Source organism: Lontra canadensis, unplaced genomic scaffold (genome assembly GCF_010015895.1).
Source record: "Lontra canadensis isolate GAN:19392208 unplaced genomic scaffold, GSC_riverotter_1.0 scaffold56, whole genome shotgun sequence".
In the NCBI taxonomy this organism is placed as follows: domain Eukaryota; kingdom Metazoa; phylum Chordata; class Mammalia; order Carnivora; family Mustelidae; genus Lontra; species Lontra canadensis.
The window spans coordinates 7813256-7836260 of record NW_022631050.1 but is presented as its reverse complement, the minus strand read 5'-3'; the positions used below and the strand labels follow the sequence as shown (position 1 = coordinate 7836260).

At 43.6% G+C, this 23005-nt stretch overlaps 1 protein-coding gene across 1 annotated transcript in view; it reads left to right on the top strand.

Moving 5' to 3' along the window:
- Positions 1 to 21274, top strand: part of ETV5 (ETS variant transcription factor 5) — a 57007-nt gene extending 35733 nt beyond the window's left edge. Inside the window, 6 exon segments of the mRNA XM_032875582.1 lie at positions 4499 to 4758; positions 6795 to 6854; positions 11174 to 11242; positions 11402 to 11571; positions 15956 to 16057; positions 19676 to 21274. Of these exon segments, the coding sequence (XP_032731473.1) occupies positions 4499 to 4758; positions 6795 to 6854; positions 11174 to 11242; positions 11402 to 11571; positions 15956 to 16057; positions 19676 to 19897 (883 nt within the window). The 3' untranslated portion in view covers positions 19898 to 21274.
- The last annotated feature ends 1731 nt before the right edge of the window (positions 21275 to 23005 follow it).

Sequence of the window (23005 nt, the reverse complement as noted above, 5' to 3'; positions counted from 1 at the left end):
TGGATGGGTATCCTGGTCATCCTTACTTTATTGACAAGGAAAATGAGGCGCAGAGCAGTTACATAACTCACCCAAGGTCACACAGCCAGTAAGTGGTAAAGATTGGATTTCAGCCCGGAATCTTCTGCCTTCATGGCCACAGCCTCTTATCCGGCTCTGCTGCTTCCCTGTTCTACCTTCTCTTAGCCTTAATGGAAACATTAAGGACATGGTGTTGGTTTCCTGGCCAATTTTATGTCTCATCTCCCAGCTGACCTCTGGACCACAGCTACTTTACCTGGTACCCATAGCCACTGTGTAGCCTTCGTCAAATCCACACTTTTCTCCTTTCGTCCTCCAAGCATTGTGTTTACTCTGTGTGTTGGCAGCAGAAACCGAAAAGGAAATGCAGAAAAAGCATCTAACGGTTTTCATAACGTAAACCAAATGTTGGTAGCGTGGGTGAGCTCTTGGGAGGAAAGGCGCTATATAAATCTGACAAATAAATAAATAACTGGTTCTTTAAATAAACTGGCACCAAAAGAGCCTTCATCCGTCACCTATTGAATTTAAGCTCACTCAAAAGTCAGAAATCTTTTGCTCCCCAGCTGTGAGTTCACTACGGCCACCACGGAGGAGTTCTGCTGGGATGGCGGTGTGGGAGGGAGAAGGGAGGGGGGTGAGCAGGAGAAGGGGCTTGTGAGGAACCAAGCAGCTCCTCCACTGAGCATGATTGCCTGCCTCAGTAAACAGGAGACATCCTTGTCAGAGCTGTATTATATATACAACACGTTCTTAGATACTTCAAAAGGATTGCTGAAAGGGGAAGGGGGTTCAAATGAAGGTCAGTGAGTAAAGTTCACAGAATGTATTTTGAGGACAAGAACGGAATTACTTTACTAATCTCTGCGAATAAAGCACATTATCAGCAGTAAGCTCTGAGAGACTGTTTCTCCAAGTATGTTGGTTTTGTGACCTACCCTTAAGATCCCCTTTGCCATGCCACTCCCTCAAAACAAACCAGGACTGAACCATCCCAATTATAGACTCTCTCCTGCAGATCCCAGGCCTCTAAGCTCCATGCACCCTTGAAGTGGGGCTTGGGGGAGGGACAGGGGCTGCTGGCTGGTACCCATATGGAAGTACCTTTTCCTGAAGGGGCCACACCAGGCCGACTCTAGAGTTTCATTCTGGAAGGTGAGAAGCTAGGCACCCGGAGGAAGTGAAGGACTTGGGCCTGCCAGCTGCAGAGGCTCTGGTTACAGAACTAAGCGGTTCTGTGCCCTCTCAGAGCCATCAAAGGAAGTGATTTGTGGAGGTCACCTTTGAAGGTGCTAAGATGGTGGCAGAGGGGAGAGCGTGTGGAAGATGGGTGCCTTTGTTCCTGTTCCTTCCTGCGGGTGTAAGGCTTGGTACTTTATAAAAATAAGGCCTTGAGAATATCTTCGTCTTTCTTTTCTGCCCACTTCTTCAGAATTCTCTTCAAAAATTCAGGTTTGCAGTGTGCTGCTGCTGCCTGTATTCTAAATGTCAAGCCTAAACCCGGGTTTCAAATTTACACTTCTTCAAAGACCATGGAAGGGTTTCCTTAAATAACAGCAACCTTGAAAATCCGCATTCCTGATGAAGTTCCACTGTAATGCATTCAGCACCACAGGGAAGGCTCTCAGCCCACCGAAACTTCTACAGTTGGTACAACTTGTGTAATACATTGACCAGGCAGATTCCGAGGCCTTTGGCGTCTGGGATAAAAGAATGAGCGTATGTAAAATTGTTTGGTGATCTTCATGTTGGGGCATGATCTTACGGTGCTGCTTTTGGTAAGGTAGTAAAGATTCCCACAGAGGGAGTGCCATGCTAAACTCTGATCTTGACAATGTTTTATCTGCATCCAAATCTCTTCAGTTAAAGATTTTAAATCTTGATATTCTAGAAATCTGTTGGCCACCTGTTGCCACAGATTGATTCAAATCAAATTCAAATTATTTTATGAAAACTATTCATAGAAGTCAAGCTATAATTAGAGTAAGACCTTAATATTACAGGATTCTGTTGTTGATTTTAAATAACTTATTGGAATTCGTTGTTGTGAACAGGTTATTTCTGAACCTGAACCTCAGCTCTTGCTTTCTGTTTGAGGGCATATATTCACAAATGCTTTTCCTTATACACAGAGATGAGTGCCTTACACATATTTCCTGGATGGAGACCTCACCTTGACGGTTACCATCTCTGACTTCTAAACCCATCCTCCTGAAGTCTGGTAGTGCTTACAGCGGGGGTGCAAACTGTACTTTGTAGGCATGATTTTTATTTCATCATTCCAGTAGCATTATGATGCAGAATACACCTCCATGTTACAGACGAGGAAACTGAAGCCAAGAAAATTTACCGTCTATCATTTTCCCTTTCACTATACTGCCCTTCCAACAGAGAAAAGGCAGTTGGCACACTTCCGGATTTTTCTGACAGCTCAAGGATATTAATGCTACTCAGTTAATAACAAAAGGCTTTTATTGCTCTGTCTTATCATAAAGTAGTGTATATTTATTAAACTGTAGATGAGCAAAAAAAGAAAATCCCCTAATATCATAACCAACCAAAGATAAGCAGTATTCACATTTATATAAGTATGCAGATCTCTCCAAGGTTTGTATGACACCATACTTTTTTTTCATAATTTTTATTTTTGCAAAAATCTGATGCTCTTTGGAACTATTTCACAATACGTCAAAAATATCTTTCCAGGTTCTTACATATTTGTGTATTGCATCATATTTGATTGTTGCTTTCAACTCAGTCACTGTATTACAATGTGTTTATTAGCCAGTTTCCTTGTTGGAGGCTTGCACTGGTGGCTGTCCTTGTAGCTAGATCTCATCATATCTATGATTTCAGTGCTTTTTGTGTACCAGGCACAGTTCTGTTAACCACCTGTTCATCCTCCAAGTAACCAGGACAAACCTTTCTCTCTTAGTACTTTTTTGATCACTGATGAAATTGAACTGCTTTTTTGTTGACGATCATTAGTATTTCTTCTTTATTTATGTCTGTTACCAATTTTTTTCTACTGGGATAGTCATTCTCCACTGATTTTTAAAAACTGCTTGTTGTCAACAGAATTAACATTGCTGTACCTATTAGAGACTTTTCCCCAGCTTGTTTGGTTTTTGTTTTTGATGTTTTCTGACTGTTAGAGACATTCTCCTCAGTTTGTTTTCTTTTGATTTTGTTTCTGATGTTTTTTGACCTGTAGAAATTTATACAATGAAGAATATCCATATTTATCTTGACGATTTCCATTGTTGGTATGATGCATAGAAAGCTTTTCCCTCACTCCAAGATCATATGTTTCCACATACATTTTCTCTGCCATTAAGATTTCCCATTGAGGGGTTCCTGGGTGGCTCAGTGGGTTAAGCCTCTGCCTTTGGCTCAGGTCATGATCTCAGGGTCCTGGGATTGAGCCCTGCATTGGGCTCTCTGCTCAGCAGGGAGCCTGCTTCCCCCTCTCTCTGTCTGCCTCTCTGCCTACTTATGATTTCTCTCTCTGTCAAATAAATAAATAAAATCTTAAAAAAAAAAAAGGTTTCACATTGAAATCTTGAATCCATTTGAAATTTATTTTGACATGTGGTATAAAACAGGGACCTCTCTCCGCCCCCCCCCCACACTAATTTGAAATGCTAACTTTACAAGTAGTAAATTTTGGATTATACCTCAGTTTTTTACTTTTCTTTCAATTCCTTTGATATGCCTATCTTTTATTCCTTGAATTGCTGTTTTCATTACTGCAGTTTTAGAAAATTTGTGAATATCTAATATATCATCATTTCTTTTCAAAAATTATTTAATATTTTAAATAAAATTTTAGAATCATTTTATCAAGTTGATTGGGAAGTCATTGCTTTAAAAAATAATTGTAACAAACGAATAGCTTCAAAGTCCTAAATATTTTCTCTTTAATTAAATTTTCTTTCTTTTCCTCAGAAAATAGTTTTAAGGTTTTATTCTTATATGGCCTGCACATTTCCTGATTATTTCTAGAGATTTTCTGTTTTTTATTGCTATTATGAATGGGTTTCTTAAATTACATTTTCTAACTGGTCAGTCTGTACGCTTTGGTCTTTAAAATTTAATTCTATCTACAGGTAAAAGAAGGAATGAACTAGTAAATATATGTATATGTTAGTCATATTTGCAAATAAGTGGTCGTATATATTTAGACACATAATCTGGCCCAAATGTACAGATGGACTGTGTGAAATAAATATGTGTGGGAGACAAGAGGCTATGTGTCATTGCTTTGATTTTTTTTTTTTTTTTTTTGCCACTCCCTGACTCAAGTGGTCTGAACTATGCCATATAATTTGGGGAAGAGGGTAAAATGTTCAGAAATAAACATTAATAAGTGCTTTGCAAATAATTTCATTTATCTGAACTTCTAGTTCCTATGCTAAATCAGAGGAGGCATATATCATGTTCTTAGTTAAAAACTATAACTACTTTCTTCTTACAGATTTCAGAGACAACTGTCTGAACCCTGCCACCCCTTCCCTCCTCAATCAGGAGTTCCTGGAGATACTCGCCCCAATTACCACCGGCAAATGTCAGAACCTATTGTCCCTGCAGCTCCCCCACCCCCTCAGGGATTCAAACAAGAATACCATGATCCACTCTATGAACATGGGGTCCCAGGCATGCCAGGCCCCCCAGCACATGGGTTCCAGTCACCAATGGGAATCAAGCAGGAGCCCCGGGATTACTGCGTTGATTCAGGTTAGCATAAAATCATGCCATTCCTTTCTTCGTTCTCTCATTTATCTGTCTGGCTGTTATTGTCTTCTGTGTGCTCAGCTTTAGGGAATAGCTTTACTAAAAATCGCCCTCAAAGAACTTAGGAGCTAGTAAAGCAGACTTTATGCACAACTGAGTATAAAACCAAACAGAAAAGCCATCCCATGGTAGGAAGGGCAGTAGGCGTTGACAGGTGGTGGGGAGGACACCTCTGAATCCAAGCCTAAAGATCCCGTCATGGTGATGCCCTTTTTTAAGATCATAGGATCCTTGGACCTCGGAAATACCATTTCTGCATTTTAGTCCTTGCCCCTAGCCTTATGGCTTTCCTTTTGAATACAGTAGACTCACCAACTCCCAATATGGGCATAAGGAAGAGAGTCTACACGTAGGATGGAATTCTTTCTATTATTGAAATGAATGGTATTTTTGAGAAAGCACCTGGTAAGTCATGACTATATGGGGTGCTGGGTACACCATGGAGAAAGCGGTCTTGTTGATTGCTTCTTGGGATTCACTGCCCTATTGCATTGCTTTCACCTGGGAAAGTTCCTGGTGTCCTTCAGAGGCTGTTGGTTTACGCAGGGAGAGGGCACCTGTTGTCTATTTGTGGGTTACCTCTTGTCTAGAAATGTAAGCACATCAAGAAGTTTAAGCTGTACTTGGGGGCTCTCCCCCCACCACCACACACACTCATTCACTAACTATGTATCTTCTAGGCCCGGCATATAAAGTGACATCATTAGGGGAAAGAAGAGTTGGAATTTTGCAGTTTGCACATTTTGAAACTGTTTCCTCTTCTTCTCTTCCTCTTCTTTCAGAAATTACTTAAACTTCTTCAGTCTTTTCTTGCAGTTGGTGCTAAAGGAGTTTGAGGGTGGTAGGTAGACTTTCAGCCTTTTCCATGGGTGCTTTTCTTGAAGAACCTGGGGGAGCAGTGGGGCAGTACGTATTTGAACGACTTTTGCAAATGGAATAGGATATATAGTTTGTTCTTGGCCTTCTGGGAGATAATATATAGATTGCTCAATTCAGGCAGAAATGGATTATGGGAAAGGCTGGGAAGTAGACAGAAGGGAGACATCTGTTGCTTTATGATATTAAAAAAAATTACCAAGTGTATGTATAGGTATTGATAGCTTATAAAATTCCCACTGGCACTCCTCCTGAAGGCTTTGATGTATTTTTCTCAGGAACAGGCGTGACCAGCAACATTTTTCCTTTGGGATTGACATTTTAATCCATCCTGGCGAGTTTTTCACCCAACCCCACTCCCTTAAAGCAAGACACTCAGCAGATGTTACCATATCTGCAACTCATGTGTCCCACATGGGCACAACTCAACCTACCAGCCTTCCTCTCAGTGGACATCTTGGTAACCCGATGCTCAAAGAAGAGCTCACTTGAGCACAGGTTTCATTCCAACACTTCCAACATGGGGAAATGTACGTGTACGTGCAAATGGCAGGTTCCCCCCTCCCCTCCTGCCAGCTCTTGTACTGGCTTCCTAACCTCCAATCCCCAAATCTCTTTGGCCCAGAAAGCACCCTCATCCATTGGAGCAGAATTGGATGTGACTGTCAGCTGTAAAGGGGAGCAAATTGGGAAATATGTAAAGCACCCTTCATCCCAGTCTAACCCCTAGAGCCCCTGAGTCAGTAGAGACAGAAGGCCAAGCTTGGCCTTTTGAAAGCCAAGTTTCTTTTTCTACCATTAACTCTCTCCCCAGAGTTTGGTGCTAACTAATTTCTAAGATGAACAAGTTATGAGAATAAAGCATTATTTTTTCCTACTCATTCTTTTGATGAGGAGCCAAGAGTCCTACTTTCAAATGGTGGGTGATGGTGTTGCCCATGTTGTCTGTTAGGGTGACAACTCTCTCCCAAGTCAAGACAAGAAGGACATGACCTGGGAGCAGGAGACGGTCTAGGGGGCTTTACCACAGGGCTGCAGGTCAAGAGATGTGCTGACTCACCTGCAGAAACTACTGACAGAGTGTATATCTGTTTTTCTTTCAGAAGTGCCTAACTGCCAGTCGTCCTACATCAGAGGGGGGTATTTCTCCAGCAGCCATGAAGGTAAGTAACTTTTAAAAAAAGAATATTCAAGCAAGCTGAAAATTGTTCAGCTTCCACACTAAGATTTGGGATCAGAGATAGGTTAAACCTTTCTTGAGTCATGAAAATGAGAACTCATTACAGTAACCTTCAGTCATTCTGCAGCATGGTCCTGAACGCAGTGAAGGCCACCATCATTTTCAATGACTCTAACTTTTCAGAGTTCATGAGATAATATGAAGAAAAAATAAACCAATAAACCAAATAAAATTTCCATCCAAGGAGGTATATCTAGAGGTATATAACATTACCAGCCTGAATGAGCACTTGGGAACTGTGTGACGACTTGAGATGGTAGGTTTAGGACTTCTTCTCTGAACACTGAAACAGGGAAGGGTTTTTTTTTCTTAGAACATTTTCCCCAGAAGTAGGTCTTGTGTTTTGTCATATACATCTCTCCTTAAATACGCAGAGACGTGTGATTCCCCAAAGCCATAGCATCAGCTTCACCTGGGATCTGTTGGAAAGGCAGGTTCTTGGGAACCCCCCATCCACCTGCTGCCTTAGAGGCTCCAGGAGCCCAGCACTCCGTGTGGTAACATACCTTCCACGTGGTCCTGATGCTTGCTCTGGTTTCAGAACTATTACAGCACTGAGAGTTGCAGCTTTGGCTGCACGTTAGAATCAGCTGGGAGCTTTCAAAACTTTTGGTGTCTGGGCTTCACCCAGATCAAGTAAATCAGAAATTCTGGGGTGGGTCTTAGGCATTAATTAGTTCTTCTTAAAGGTCCCCAGGTGATTCCAATGTGTATCCAAGGAGGATTGAAAAGCTAATGAGGCAGTACTAGGAAGCACCTGCTCGTTTGTGTCATGATTGGTTCACAAGCCTGTTCTCTATGGGGAGCTGCTTCCCACTGACCTGGAGAGAGGCGAGACCCAGTGGGGTTGCACGGGGTGCCTGAGAATAGTGCCCGAGAATATTCGGAGTGCGTGTCCAGCCCTGGGAAGGAAGGGCTGTCTACCGGACCTCTGACTGCGATCGATCGGCACAGCTGTGCGAGGCTCTCTTCCAGGTTCCTGAATGTTTCTGCAGCAGGCAAACTGGGAGGGTGTAGGGAAGAGAGGGAGGAAAACATTTTGCATAATTACAACATTTAGGAAGGAGCATGCTCTTAAAGGAAATATTTTTAGTAAAGCATTGGGCTGCTTACTACACACAGAATATCTGGCGAGTTTGTGTGTCTTCCCCCTACTCTCTTCCATTCCTCTCCCTGACCCCCCACACGGCAGAGGAGCTAGTTTCAAAGAGCCCTGCATTCTTAATTGCTCTAAATTACCGTGATGTGGCTTCTCCTTCCTTCTTCTAGAGGCTTGACCATGGATGCCAGTTAGTGAAACAAGTGTTTCTGATTGGCATCTGTGATTACTAAGATAGCCATCCTGCCTTAGCATTCGTTCACCTGGAATCTCTGCACAGCGGGTGAATCTTTCATTTCCACTGGGCTCCTCAAATAGGTTCTTCCTTCCTGCCACCTTTGAGTGGTGGGATGGTTGTGGCCACAACTGCTGTAACTGCTGGGGCAAATTCAACTGACTTAATTTCACATAAGCCAACAACATCTTGCAGATGTTTAGAGAACCTCGTGGGGCAGCGACTAGAAACCGCAGATAAACCGAAATGACACTCACGGGCAGGCCCTCATCTGATTGGTTTGAAAGCCAAACCTAGAATTTCATTTAGGTTTACCTTTTTTCTCCCTGTATACAGTGAATGTATTATCCTTACAGATAATACAAGTTTGACAGATGTGTAAATTTCGAAGTTTCCTCATAATGGCTTTATAATAAGTCCATTAAAACATCACTGGAGTATCAGAATCCAGAGGGAAAGTCAGGAAATTTATAGCTTCCTGGCAGCCAAGGCAGAAAGAAAGAAAGAGAGAAAGGAAAGAAAGAAAAGAAAGAAAGGGAAAAATAGAAAGAAAGGAGGGAGGGAGAGAAAGCAGGGAGAGAAAGAAAAGAAGGAAGGGAGAAAGAAGAAAAGAAAGAAAGAAAAAGAAAGGGAGAAGGAAGAAACATGAGGAGGGATTATGTAATTCTTATTGATAATAAAAAGTATAACAGTTTGTCATAAAAGTCAATTTCCTGGTACCAGATTGGAAAATAAATTTATCGTAGGATTCACTGAAACCCTGACTTAAAAGCAAGTGTTGTGTTCTTAAATCTTTTTTTAATGGAAATTCTTTCATATTTATTCCAATATTTGTTGAGCACTTATTATGTACAAGGCGATATGAGATTACAAAGATATTCAGGACATGTTCTTTATCCTCAAGGAATTTAGAACCCATGAGAGATACTATGAGATAAAGCTCTCACATTATCCAGTTAATTTCTTTTTTTGGGAGGGCATGAGGGAGACAGAGAATCTTCAGACCCAAACTCACAACCCTGAGATCATGACCTGAGCCAAAATGAAGAGTCGGTCACTTAACCAACTGAGCCACTCGGGCCCCCCTACCATTAATTTCTTAATAGTACTCATTGCAATGTACAGTTACTATCTTAATCTTTTTAACTATCATTTATTGTACACTTATGTGCCAGGCACTACTCTTGACACCAAGGTAAAAAGATAAACAGATCAATGTAACAGAGTATATATTAATAACCCATATTCTCACACAACTAATTCTCATACAATTAGCATCTTCCCCTGTCTGCAAATGAGGAAACTGGAGCGCAGAGAGGTCACACAGCGAATCCAGGTTCATCAGTCCGGCTCCATGGCCCATGCTCTATAATGCTCCCCACTACCCCAAGTCTCACTTTTCTTTCCCAATAGTCTCCTGCCTTTGGGATACAAGCTCCATGAGAGCAAGCACCAAGTCTCTGTTCTTCTTGTTACCTACCCTCTTCTAGCACAGTGCCTGGCATAAATATTTATTAATAAATGTCAATAAAATATACTAATACATAAATGTCAGTAAAATAGACTTCCTTTGATATCGTGCAGCAAACCAAGAAATAGTGCTTCGGGCTGAGAAAATAAAAATGAGTAGCACACACCCTAAGATAATCTCAGTCTCTTCCAAGGTGGGCAGTGCTTTCCCAGTCCCAGGCCTTTTAAACACAGCACTGGTCCTGCCAAGAAGAACGTGATCTTGGCCGATTATGAAGAAAGAACAGATTATTTCCTGGTGTCTTTACCCATGAACTTTTCAAGTCCTAGCGAATCCTTCTCAAAATCTCATGCTAGTCATTCACCGCAGCGCAGGCTCGCAGCATCTCCCCACCGCACACCTGCCATGCACATACCCAACACATGCACACCCCCCTGTACTGCCCACCCAGCTGGACAGAGCAGGGCACATGGCTGAGCTCACGGAAACTGCCAGGACTCTCTGCTGAGGAGTGTGCTGGAAGGGGAGCAGGGCTGGCATGCTCACCCCTGAGAAACAGGCTTGGCCACAGGGAAGGGATGTGGTCCCATCAAGCCTATTAACTGACTTTGATTTGAACCACTGATCTTATCAGGGCGCCTGGTGACGTGACTGGGTGGTCAGCACAGAAGGCGCACATTCTGGATTGAGAGTGCTGGCCATCCTTCCCTCTCCTTGACCCCTTTCACTTTTTGCCCTCCCTTCCTTTCATTCCTATTTACACATGTTGAGCCCATCAGTTCCCCTTTTTTGACCTCTGGTTTGTTAACTCTACGATGAACAAGTTTTTATTGCTAGGAAGTCTCTTCAGATTTCTTCCATTATGTCTGGTGATAATACTTCCAGCTTGCTTTTAAATTTATTGCTGGTCACAATCCTCCACAGGCCCAAGTCTTTATTCATTTTGGCAGCGTTGTCCACCCTCCAGGCTCTTTCATAATTGAATGAGGTACACAGGCAGCCTCAACAAGTCCTGGGAAAGGTTGAAATTAATATTTGCTAAAAGGAAAATGGCAAGACTATGTACAGATCGACCAAATCCTCCCAGGTAGGCCAACTGAAATAGATGAGTTGTCTTTTCAGATATAAAAGCTTAGTCACGGCAACACTGACCTGTACAGACCTTATAATAAGATGTGAAGGAACTTACTGGTGACTCAGCACTTCCCTGAAGTCTTAGCTCGAGTAGGAGGAATCGATGCTTCTCTGAGGCATCAGAACACCAATGCCTAAGTCCTTCTGAAGCCCTGTCAGATCCAGTCTGGCAAACATATGGCAATTAGTAGGGCTTAGGACCCGAAATAGCAGAATTCCATTTTAGTCCTTAAAACCAGAGTTCGTAGGATACAGATAGAATTTGTTAAGCAACATGTTCATTCTTTTTAAATTTTCCTTCAGGTTTTTCATATGAAAAAGATCCCCGGTTGTACTTTGACGACACATGTGTTGTTCCTGAGAGACTGGAAGGTAAGTAGCTCCTCCAGTTTGTTGCTAAGCCAGAATGTCAGCGATATCAGAGCCCCTCAATCTTGTGAATGCCAGGTTGGCATTCATAACTCCTTCATGCCCAAATTGTCCAAGAAACCTAAGACTAAACTATTGCATATATATCCTCATCCCAAATAGGCAAAGTCAAACAAGAGCCCACCATGTATCGGGAGGGGCCCCCTTACCAGAGGCGAGGTTCTCTTCAGCTGTGGCAGTTCCTGGTTACCCTGCTTGATGACCCGGCCAATGCCCACTTCATTGCCTGGACGGGCCGTGGCATGGAGTTTAAGCTGATAGAACCTGAGGAGGTAAGCACTGGTGCCAGGCTTGGGTGATGTTTGATTGGTTGATGATGACAACAATGATGATGATGATGTCTGCTCTTGTTCAGTTCTCAACGGAAGCTTCTTATTGGGTTAAGGATGCTCTTCTCATTCAGATTCTGACCCGACCAGTGGATTTGGCAGTTCTTTTCCTGTTACTAGGACAAGTTACAATTCGGGGACAGGCAAAGTTCTCCACTGTAGAAAACACAAGAAGTATTAGTGACATGTCTGTAAAATCGGAAGAGTGGGGCCACGAAGACTTGCATCCAGAGAGCATCTGTTTTCCATCTCGAAAAGTCTTTTTCAAGTGTTGTTTCGGTGATACCAATATGTTGGTGATACCAACTTGTGTTGGTGTGGGTCCTCATTTGTCACAGGCTCTATTTGAGGTTACGTTAACATATTGTATGACTTTGTGGTAATATCAGATGCAACTACAATACAACAGATTGTATATTTCAAATGACTCTACCCTAGAGAAATAAAATGATCAGAAATGAGTCATTCTTTTGGGCTTAGATTTTTCTTAAGTGTATTATGTGGCATCACAATAGTTGAGAGGTAGCCCAAACCTTCATTATCCTAATAGAAAAAGAAACACTATTACTATTTGTTTGCCCAGAACTATTGACAGAAAGGCCTATAGACAGCATCGGTATCATTTCTTCAATGGGGAAAATCTACAGAACCCCTTTCCTGAATATCACATAGGGAAGTAAATTAAATCATGTTCTCAGTTTGGCATATTCCAAAGGGGTTGATTTTAAATTCTATTTGATTTAGACTCTAGAGAAATTATAAATGGGGGGGAAAAAAAACCTCCTGAAAATCCGATACAGGCTTCTTCTGGTAGCTTATACCTAGGCATTATACGTTAAACCAGCAGAGCAAAAGCTATCTTTGGGTTGGATGTAAATGAAATGGCAACAGTCCTCTTAGCAGGCATTTGAGCAAGAATGGCGGTTTTAGATGTTGTTGGATTAACTCTAGGGCTCACCTCGGCACACCAAAGGGATCAGTTGGCTTGGGGGTCAACAGCAGGAAATAGCCACTTGGCACTTGGTTTGGAAGAAGAAAATGGTCTGAAAGTTAAGATGAGAAAAGGAGACTATGTGGATTGGAAATGTCTCAAGAATCCCGGCTAGTAGGAGGGTAAGGAAGGCTTCACTGAAGGCAGTTATAGAAGAAGGATCCGTGGTGTTCCCTGTCTTGCGTCTTTCATAAAAATGAAAGAATGTCACCATCTCCCGTTGTCACCCATTTCCGTTAAGACTGAGTCTCCCTTCAAAGCCGGAGTTTGGTACTCCTGTGTTTCTCGAAGGTTTTCCTGGAGCAAGTCAGGTGGAAAATGGAGGCATGCCCAAGAGCCATCTGACCTAAGGCTCTTCCTCCTAACCTGGACTGGTTGACTGGATGCTTGAAGAAAGCATGTTGCCTGGACTCACTGAGGCTTGCTGCAAGCAAGTCTGTGTCTGTCATGGGGGCCGTCCTTACTGATTTATCTCATTTCACAAACAGGAGCTTTTATTCCTTTATTGCCACTGCCTTGGGCCTGACCACAGGCTGTGCTGTTGAAGGTGAACCTGGCTATGACCCTCTGAAAGCTGTTATTGAATCTTTGGCTCTCCTACCAGCTGGAAAGACCAATGATGAACCAATGGTAAAAGGCTCCTGCTTTCATACTTCTTAGAGAAACTAACATTAGTCCAAAATGCTCATAAATGCCAAGTAGCCAAGTCACACGAGAGGCCTCTTGTGGCTTTGCGCCTCCCTCAGCTGACAGGACGGCTTCGTTTCTGCAGGAATCCTTCTTTCCACCCCACCCTGAAATCCCCTGGTGCTCCACGAGCTCTGAGTGATCTGCTCTGTGATGTTCCAGAACCACTTCTGTTCCGCGTGCACACTCTGGCCTCAGGACACGCAGCGGGCAGCGTTGGCTGAGCTCTTTCCCTCCCGGTTATGTTAACTTCACCATCCCCACTTTTTGTTAAAGCCAGGAAGATACCAACTCCTCGAGAAAGCTGGAAGACGTTGTCATGGGGGGAGCTTGAAGGGTGAAGCGGAGGAGGAAGCTGTTTGGGACGTAATTGTAGGCAGCTGTGTGGCTGAGTAGTGCACTCTGGGTAATTATCCATAATATCCATTACACTGTGCATGGAAATTGTGGTTTTAGAGCTGCGTTTTGGCAGGCCCCCTAATCAAATGTCTTTTGATAGTCATCCAGCTTAGCACCCTCTCAATTATGACTGACTCGGCTTTAATCTGGAGCCATTTTAACTGTGAATCTGCATTAATGAATATTTTGGGGGGTAGGGTTGTTTGTTGAACATGTGGCAGATAACTGATGCCATGGGGAGGTTTAAAAGGATGGGCTTCGAGAAAGAGCTGCTCCCCGTGCTGTGGCTTGCTATCTCTTGAAGAGGGAGGAAGAGAAATGTGAGGGTTTTTTTTAACTCTTTCGGCCTCTGTCCTCAAGATGTGTGTGATCAAAGTAATGAATGGGAAAATGACAGAAAGAGCTGCTAACAAGCTCTTGCCTGCTCCCCTTCCCCCAGAAATGGGGCAGCCCTCATTTCCAGCAGCTTGCCGTTGTGCTTCATCATGCATTACTGTAGAAGGAGCAGCCCTGGGGAGGGCTCCTGAATCACAGGGCCCTGGCCCAAGAGGATGAGTCAGTAACTATGGCTACCAGAGCTGCTTGGAAGTCATTGCGGATGCAGAACTGAGCTCCAGGAAGCCATTGCATATGCAAGTGACAGCAGAGAGAGGTCAGGGCCGAAGCTGAAGAATCTTCCAGAATTGATTTCCACCACTGAATACAGGAAGATGATGAGACTGGACTTCCTTTTGGGTTCCCGGCAACTGGCGGGCTCACAGCAGTTCAAAGTCAGCTTCGAAGTCATTGCTTTTGAACAGGGTAGAAGGATGTGTATTGGTTGAGCAGATCTCTCTTGCACCGCTGTTTCTGTTGGTTGAAAATGTTTATCTTCTGTAGCCAAGGGATGGATTTTTGGTGAACTGTGCCTTTTTGGCTATTTCAAAGAGAGACTTGGATTGGTGCAGTATGGAGAAAGAAGGAGAGCCAGGGACTTCGTGCGTGCCATAGGGGCCCAAGGGAAACGAATGGAAACTTCACTTTCACACGGTCTGTTGCAAGGCAGAGAGGAATCAGAATCATGACTATTGAATTATTCTAATGTAATTAGGACAGACGCATTCTTCCTTATCAGATCATTTCTGGTATTTTTAAAGGTCATTTTAGAATCCTGATTTTAGAAGATGTTGCTTTCATTCTGCCCAGATGCTTTAAGTGAAATGCCTTTTTTTTTATCCACTTTCCCATTTGCAGTCTCCCTACTTCCCACTCCATGTGTAACATCTGTTTTTTTAAAGATCAAAGGAATATAGTTGTTTTGTTTTTGTTTTTTCTTAAGTTTTCAAAAGGGACCTCAAATATTCAAAACATGACCCCTGGTTTCCCTACATTTAAAGACCTCTGAGGAGACTCCCATTTCTAAAGTTACTCTTCTCCTATAGGGACGGTCATCCTTACAAGTAGGATTTGGACATTGGGATTTTTGAGAACAGAAATTGCTTGGCTGTCCTGACAATTGAGTAAACTCTACTAGGAAGTTTTCTTGCTATCAGGCATCTTTGCCTAAAACTCCAATTACATCTCCCCATCACTGCACCTCAGGTGGACTGGGTTGGATATAATGCACTTCAGAACTGTTTGGGAAGCCCTGTTAATTTTTCATTAAGTGGATAATGGTGCTGCATGTTTTAATGTCCATTCTGCAAGTCTGCTGGGAGCAGGGGATTGGATGGCAGTGGGCTGGAATGATCTGGTTCCCCCTTACTCCATGAGCTGCAGTAAGTAAACAGCTCCCAGCCCCTCGCCAATCTTATTAGAATTGAACTTTTGCTCTGTTGGCCCATTAGCAACTCACTAGTGTGTTTCTAATGTTTCAGGAATGACCATTCTAATTATTCCTTATTGACTGCTACAGAAACCATAGCACTTAATGGCAACATGTTAATGGTCTATGGGTATTGGTCAATAATTCATATGTAGAGAAACAGTAGAGAGCCTGCTTCCTCTGGGCCATTAGCCAAGCCCTCTGTAATCTTAAAGTGCTAGGATCCTTCCACCTCTGGATCTCACCTCTCTTAGCGGTTGTGACTGACTCATCACCTTTGTTGAATATTGGGTCTTGAGGGAATTAAGTATTTTTGCTTCCAGGTCAGGGAAGCGGACCATTGGCCAAAGCAGTCAAGTCTCAGAACTGGCGCTCCCGGGATTTGGAGACTACCACTAGGCCCAAGGAACGAGTTTCCATTGCTCTCTACTTCCCTGTCTCTTTAGGTTGCTCGGCGCTGGGGTATCCAAAAGAACCGGCCAGCCATGAACTATGACAAGCTCAGCCGTTCTCTACGCTATTACTACGAAAAGGGCATCATGCAGAAGGTGAGCAGTTACGAGAGGCATCTAGACCACTCTGACCACTTTCAAACATGTCAAGGGCTTCTGTAATACGACTGTGTGTAATGCCTGGGAGAAAATGTTTGCCTCGTAAGCGATTCTGTGGTAGGGAAAAACTTGGGAGAAAAAACTTAAGAGTGAAATGAGATGTAAAGAGTATTTCTAATGCTCTTGGGTACGTGAACACCAGAGGTTGCACATGGAGCACACTACAGGAAAATTAGGCCCCCCCAGCTTTACTTAAACTGCCTCTAATTACCAAAATGTCCAGAAACATAGGCCAACAGTTACATCTCTAAAGGAGTACATGGAGGAATCAGTTTGAAGGCCTCCACTCCCATAAGATCTGAGCTGAAGTCTTTAGTTGTCAAAATACCCAGACCTCTAAATCTCTTGGTTTCATAGTCTCAATAGTGTTAGAGGAGTAAGGAAACCCTATTTCTCTTTAAGAACTTATAGAAAAAACTGGAACTCAAATGTAAAAAACAACAACAAAACCAAAAAAAAACAAACACAAGGTTTATAGAATGGCAGCAGAATCAACTAGTACCAGGTCACTCTTTGCAGAATGAAGGTTAAGGCATATTTTGAGGAAGCCGGTACAAAAATCCTCATTGGGATGGGTGGAAAGGGACCACGATCTGGAAATTCCGTGGATAGGAAGAAGATGGGAATGGTTAATCACTGGTTCATCTTTCTTAGCCACCGTATTTTATGCCACGCTCTTACCCAGATTCTAACATTTATACATTTAGGCCGTCTGTGATGGGTAGCCAGTAAGATGCAATGGCAGAAGTGTACGGCCATGGCTGCTGAAAACCTGTCTGTGCTGAAGCCAGACTTACCTCTTTCATAGGCAGGTGGTAATGGGACCCCAGGTTCCTCTCACCACCTTCAAAAGTATTAAACAGTTTGCCATGGGCCTCTCGATAGAGAAGAAAGGTGAAGATAAAGATAAAGTCTTATAGACTTCCTAGTGTTTCATACAGACTCTAAGGCTATTGCTGGTCTGGGTACCATCACCAACTCCTGTTTCCTCACCCACGCTTGACTGCTTTCACTAGCATGGCCATCTTCTCTTAATTCATGTAGTATTTGTTTACCAAAGAATATATACCATGTGCATGGAAGTCATCAAGCATATCAGAAAGTGGAGGGAAAAAAAAAAAAAAAACTATTAAACTGTCATTCTGTTTAAGAACTAGAACATTCCTAATGCCTTCATTACCTGGCCAGCCGATCATCACCTCATCACTCCCAAGAATCTGAAGTCCTGAGACTGGGTCTCCTTTCTTGCCCCCAGTAGCCCCCGCGCACCTCTCCATCACGGTCCTTCTCTCTGTACTGTACTGTGAGCTCCTCTGGGGCAGCGCTGAGGGTTTGACTATAGTGCTTGGCACGGAGTTGATAGACAATCTAAATGGGCAGTCTCTCGACTTCCCCTTTCTGTAAAGTATACAATTCAGTGGTTTTTAAAATATATTCACAGAGTTGTGCAATCATCACCACAATCAATTTTAGAAGATTTTATCACCCCAGAAAGAAACCCCAAACCCATTCGTAATCACTTTCCATTTTCCCCCAAACCTCACACACACACACACACACACACACACACACACACACTCCCCTTTTAATGTTAATACTATCAGGTGGAATCCTAAAATTCAGGAAGAAGAGCTATTATTCCTTTGCTATTCCCAACTCCAGATCCAATCTGAGGGAATGTGACCAAGACACAATAACTTGAACTACCAACAGTGAGTTGTCCCTGGGACTAGGTCCTCAGTTGTTTCAGGAAGTGGAAGAGAACTTCATTTCTGAGGACAAAACAGGCAAAGAGTACCAGGAGGCACAAGAATGAGGCTTGGATGGCTTCCAATCCTAACACTCCCATTTATTAGTTGGATGCTTTAGATTGACCTGCCAAAGCCTCTCTTTCCCAAAAAACAAAACAAAACAAATAAGCAAACAAAACAATAAAAAAAAAACCTACTGTAATTTCACAGGGTAATATATGTGAAAATGTCCCAGAGATAATACTGTGCTATGCCATGTAAGGAATTGTTGTTATATTTATGACATGACCCATGAGTGAAAGAGAACTAATTAAGGGTGAATGATAGGATGCCCGCATGGGGAGAGATATAGAAAACCTGGGGTCCCATACTCTCAGCTTTTGAAAGGGAAAATTGAGGTGCGCAGAGGTTAAGACTCTTTAGTGACTGAACGAGGATGGGAAGCCATCCATTCCTGGCCCCTGATCTCCTATTATTTCCACTCTGCCTTTCTACCTCACTCTGCTGCATATATGTACTGGCTTTCGGGGTGGGCCATCAAGAGATTTAGTGTTAAGCCTCTAATTTAAAAAAACTAAATAGGGTTGATTGGGTATATCTGCTACCCTTACATCTTGTTTTGGTGAAGATGCTGCTTGTTCAGTTTCGCCCACACATCCCCTAATTCCTAGTGCTTGAGTTCCAAAGAACATTGGTGCAGACAGCCGTGTTCTGGTGACTAGACTGACATGTCACCATAAAATAAGCTTTCGGACCTATCAGGAGAATTCTACCGTTTTCCTCTCTAAGCTGCCACCATAGCAACAGACTTTTTTAAACCCAAGATTTGGAAGCAAAGCCATATTTCTGCAGTTGAAAAGAGATTCTAGAATCACAACATAATGACCGAAGGGCAGGGTAAGACTCGACCTTTTGAATTTTTGAGCTTAAACATGTTCATTTTATCAGTAATTTCAGCGGCCTTCCCTTGCCCCTTTGCATTACCCAAGCCAAGCACACCATCAGGCTTGATTTTCAATGGTGGAGGTCCTCTTGCACTGATGCTAACCAAGCAGCAGAGAATGGCTGATCCCATGGACCTGGATGGCTCATCAGCTACATCGTGAGGCCTTTGAATCAAGACCTTTGGTTCTAATAATAAGATAATGCATAAAATTCATAAAAAGGTAGTTAGCAGTTCTTCGATGTAGCAGAACCGTGGAATGCAAAATTTAAAACCATAGGTAAGCCAAAAAGCAGTTCTGTTTGGCTTTGGAACACATTCAAATTTCCGCATAGGCTCTACTGATCAAATTCCTAGCCCTTTGAAATAACAAAGCTGTACTGTGAAGACTGTGAACTTTGGAGGTAACTGAAAACATGGCCTGACTTCTGCTTTTCACTTTTCAATCTTCCTTATAACACCAAGCACCAGCCTCGGTATAACCTTTCTTTCTCACCTGTGAATATAACACAGTGAGAATTTTCCTCTAAAAGAACATAAATAAACAAACAAACAAACAAAAGGTGAGCCTATCCAGCGTGAATTTGAAATTGGGGTGTCTTTCAGTCACATGACACCGCTGCTGAACGGTGGTGTCAACAAAACACTTGGCACATAAGAGGTCTCCCAGATTTCTCAAAATAAATCGGAATGGTTTGGGCCATCAGCTACTAATGAGCGTCCTTTTGTCCCTGGCTCCTTGAGAACTTGTTGACCTATGAATACCTCACCATCCTTCCCTTCCCTGGGTTTCCTCCCCCCACCCCTGGAACCCCGTGCCCTGTGTCAGCTGGGCCTGAGAAGGTGTGCTTTCTCTCTCAGGTGGCCGGGGAGCGATACGTCTATAAATTTGTCTGTGACCCGGATGCCCTTTTCTCCATGGCCTTCCCCGACAACCAGCGTCCGTTCCTGAAAGCAGAGTCTGAGTGTCACCTCAACGAGGAAGATACCCTGCCGCTGACCCACTTTGAAGACAACCCAGCTTACCTCCTGGACATGGATCGCTGCGGCAGCCTCCCCTATGCCGAGGGCTTTGCTTACTAAGTTTCTGAGTGTCTGAGCGGCCGAACCCTAGAGCTAGCAGTTCCCATTCAGGCAAACGAGGGCAGTGGTTTTGTGTGTGTTTTTGGCTGTTCCTAAAGCTTGCCCTTTGAGTATTATCTGGAGAACCCAAGCTGTCTCTGGATTGGCACCCTTAACGACAGATACCTTGGCTGGGGAGTGGGAACAGGGAAGGGACCGAAAAACCACCAAAAGGCTGGTGCCTCAGCTCTGATCCTGACAAGGTTTCTGGGAAGAGATTGCAAAGGAGCCGCCTTCCCACGGACAGTATCTGCAAAGCAATACCTTGTTCAGGTTAGTGCCCACAAACCGGGACAGAGTGTGTGACAATCTGCATTGGTCATGGACTACTAATTGCCTTTACATCGAAGGGCTCTGATTTGCACAATTTATTGACAAAGAAATGACAAACCCATAGAACGTTCGGCGAAGAAGCTGGGGCAGCTCAGCCCATGAAGGGTTAAAAGTAGATCTTAAAATTCGGAGAGCTCTTCAAGCTCAAGCTGAAATGTTTCCCCCTGGGTCTAGAAAGAAGGGGGTGAAAGTCAGAACAGCTGTTACCCACTCCGTGGTTCTCAAATAATAAACCGTCGCTCCTCTTGGGAACCTTCTAGCCATGTGGTCACCACGTAGAACAAGCCCCCTTTCTCTTCCCAGTCACACGGCTGTGTGTGGACGGCTTTCATTGTAGAAGGGTGACTTACACTTTTGACAGTATTTTGTTTTGCTTCGATTCGGGGGATCGTTTTGTTTTGGTGGTTGTTTTGGGAAAACAGTTTATAAACTGATTTTTGTAGTTTTGGTATTTAAAGCAAAAAAAAAAAAACAAACCTTTTGTTAACTGTGCACTGCGTCCTTAGCACGGCGGTGCCGACTGATGAAGACACTGCAGCTTGAAAGGGGCTTTGCTGGGGGCGCCCCCTTAGCCACGCACAAGCCCACTCTATTGCCTGCTTTGTGCTTTCTGCACCAGACAGCCTGACGGAACATTTGCACCTGAGTTGTACATTTTTGAGGTGTGCAGGGCAGCCTGGACACACCGCTTAGATTCCATGTGTATAGTTCCCCGTGTCCTCTAACACGCCCTCTCTGGAAAGCATATGTACATAATACGCGTCATGTCCATTTGACACCTGGCCACCCGGTGGGAACCCTGGGGCTGTCTGCTGTCTCCCCAGGCATGACCGATGACAATTTCCATTTCATCAGTTCGTTTTCTTTTTTTTTTTCTTTAATTCTTGGACTTTAAACCCTGCATAGGATTCAATAGGGTTTGAGATGTACGTGTGACACTGACAGGTAAAACAGTGCTAGCAGTTTAGTTTCCCTCCACCTTATCAAAAAAAAAAAAAAAAAAAGTTTACTCCAGATGCTGTATGATATTGGAAAAGTTTTCCACCACCCAGCTAAAGCGATGTGCAAGTCGGCCTCAGAGTAGAGGAGAAGTTCTTAGGAAGTAAGTGGTAGTGCCTTGCTGCCTGCTCCGCTGATAGGATCCCTTGCTCCCCACCTCCTGCCCCCCCGCCCGCGGCACTTAGCACGTTGATAATGACCCCTGGTCTGCACCTGCACCAGACAGTGCTGACCCGGTGAGGGGAAGAAATATGCTTTCCGTTGTTGCCTCTGAACAGGGTGCGCATCCATCTCCACTAGTCCCCCTTCTGACCAGCAGCAGCACGTTCGCAAAGAGGTTCACTAGGGAGAAGGGGCGCGTTTTACAGCTATGAACACATGAGGTTTCCCCCTATTGGAAGCTAATTAGCCCGCCAAGGTATTGAACCTCTAGCTTGGGCCTTAATTAGCATTGTACTCTAATCAAAGGACTCTTTCCCAACCATATTTATAGCTCTCTAACCTACACATAGTCTATATATAGATGCATATTTCACCCCCAGCTGGCTAGAGATTTATTTGTTGTAAATGCTGTATAGGATTTTTTTTCTTCCTTCTCCTGGTTTGGGTTTTCTTTTCTTGATGAATTTACGCTGTCTTAGCAAGTATGAAACTAACCCTCTGTAGCCTGAGCTCTCCTCCCCGCCCCCCACCCCACGCTGTAACTACCGGGCCTGTGCTGTCACGGGACACAGGATGGCATATCACCGTTGCATTCCCATTGGTCTCATGCACCTCCCGGATGGTTTTGGGTTTTTTTTTATTTCTTTTGTTTTGTTTTATTTTTGCTTCTTTTCCAGAGTGTGGAAAGTCTACAGTGCAGAAAGGCTTTAACCTGCCAGTTGATTTGAAATACTTTCCCCCGCGCAGGGCCGTATGCAATCCTGCCAAGCTGCGTTATATTCTGTACTGTGTACAATAAAGAAGTTTGCTTTCAGTTTACCAAGTGCCTGAAACCTGCCTCTTTCTTGCCCTCCGTGGTCTCACTGGAAAGCAAGCAGAAGCCACCTGGCTTTCTCTCTCTCTCATTCTCTCTGATCTCCCTCTCCCTTAACCTTAATTAACCTTAAATATTATTTAACTTTACCAGTGGACTGGAGTTGAGACTAATTATAGGAAGCTGGAAATAGAAGTGCCCTGTGCTCTTTGGCCTCACCTCTCAAACTCTGGTGAAAAATTGGGATCTGAAGCATGAGGAGGTAGAGAGGTCCTCTCCCCAGCCAGTGGTGAGCTGAGACCACCCCATCCCCTTGTGCCCACCTACCTGCTCAAAATTTGTAACCATTTGCCAAAGCCTAGCTCCCGTTTGGACCCCAGATTTTGTGAAAGATTACTAACTAGGCTAGAACTGTGAGTTCCAGAGTGATTGGAGCTCAACCCCTCAGATACATACTTAAAAAACCAAGAAGCTCCTAAGGAATTCTTCATTACTAATTTTCCCCCAACAAGCTTTGATCTCAACAAGTAAAATTTTTACCAATATCAGGCTGTTCCTTGAGAATGACAACAAAGACTTGGGAAAGTCTTGGCCTGTTTCTTTCCTGGCCATGCAGCAGAAGGACTTTTTCTTCCTGGGGTGTCTCCTCGTGGGCATGTATTGGGGGGGGATGGAAGGAAATATTGGCTGGGTGCCGTGTTACTCTTTCACGCTTTTCTGCACCTTTCTTTGGGCTTTTCAAGACTCCCATTACAGGAGAG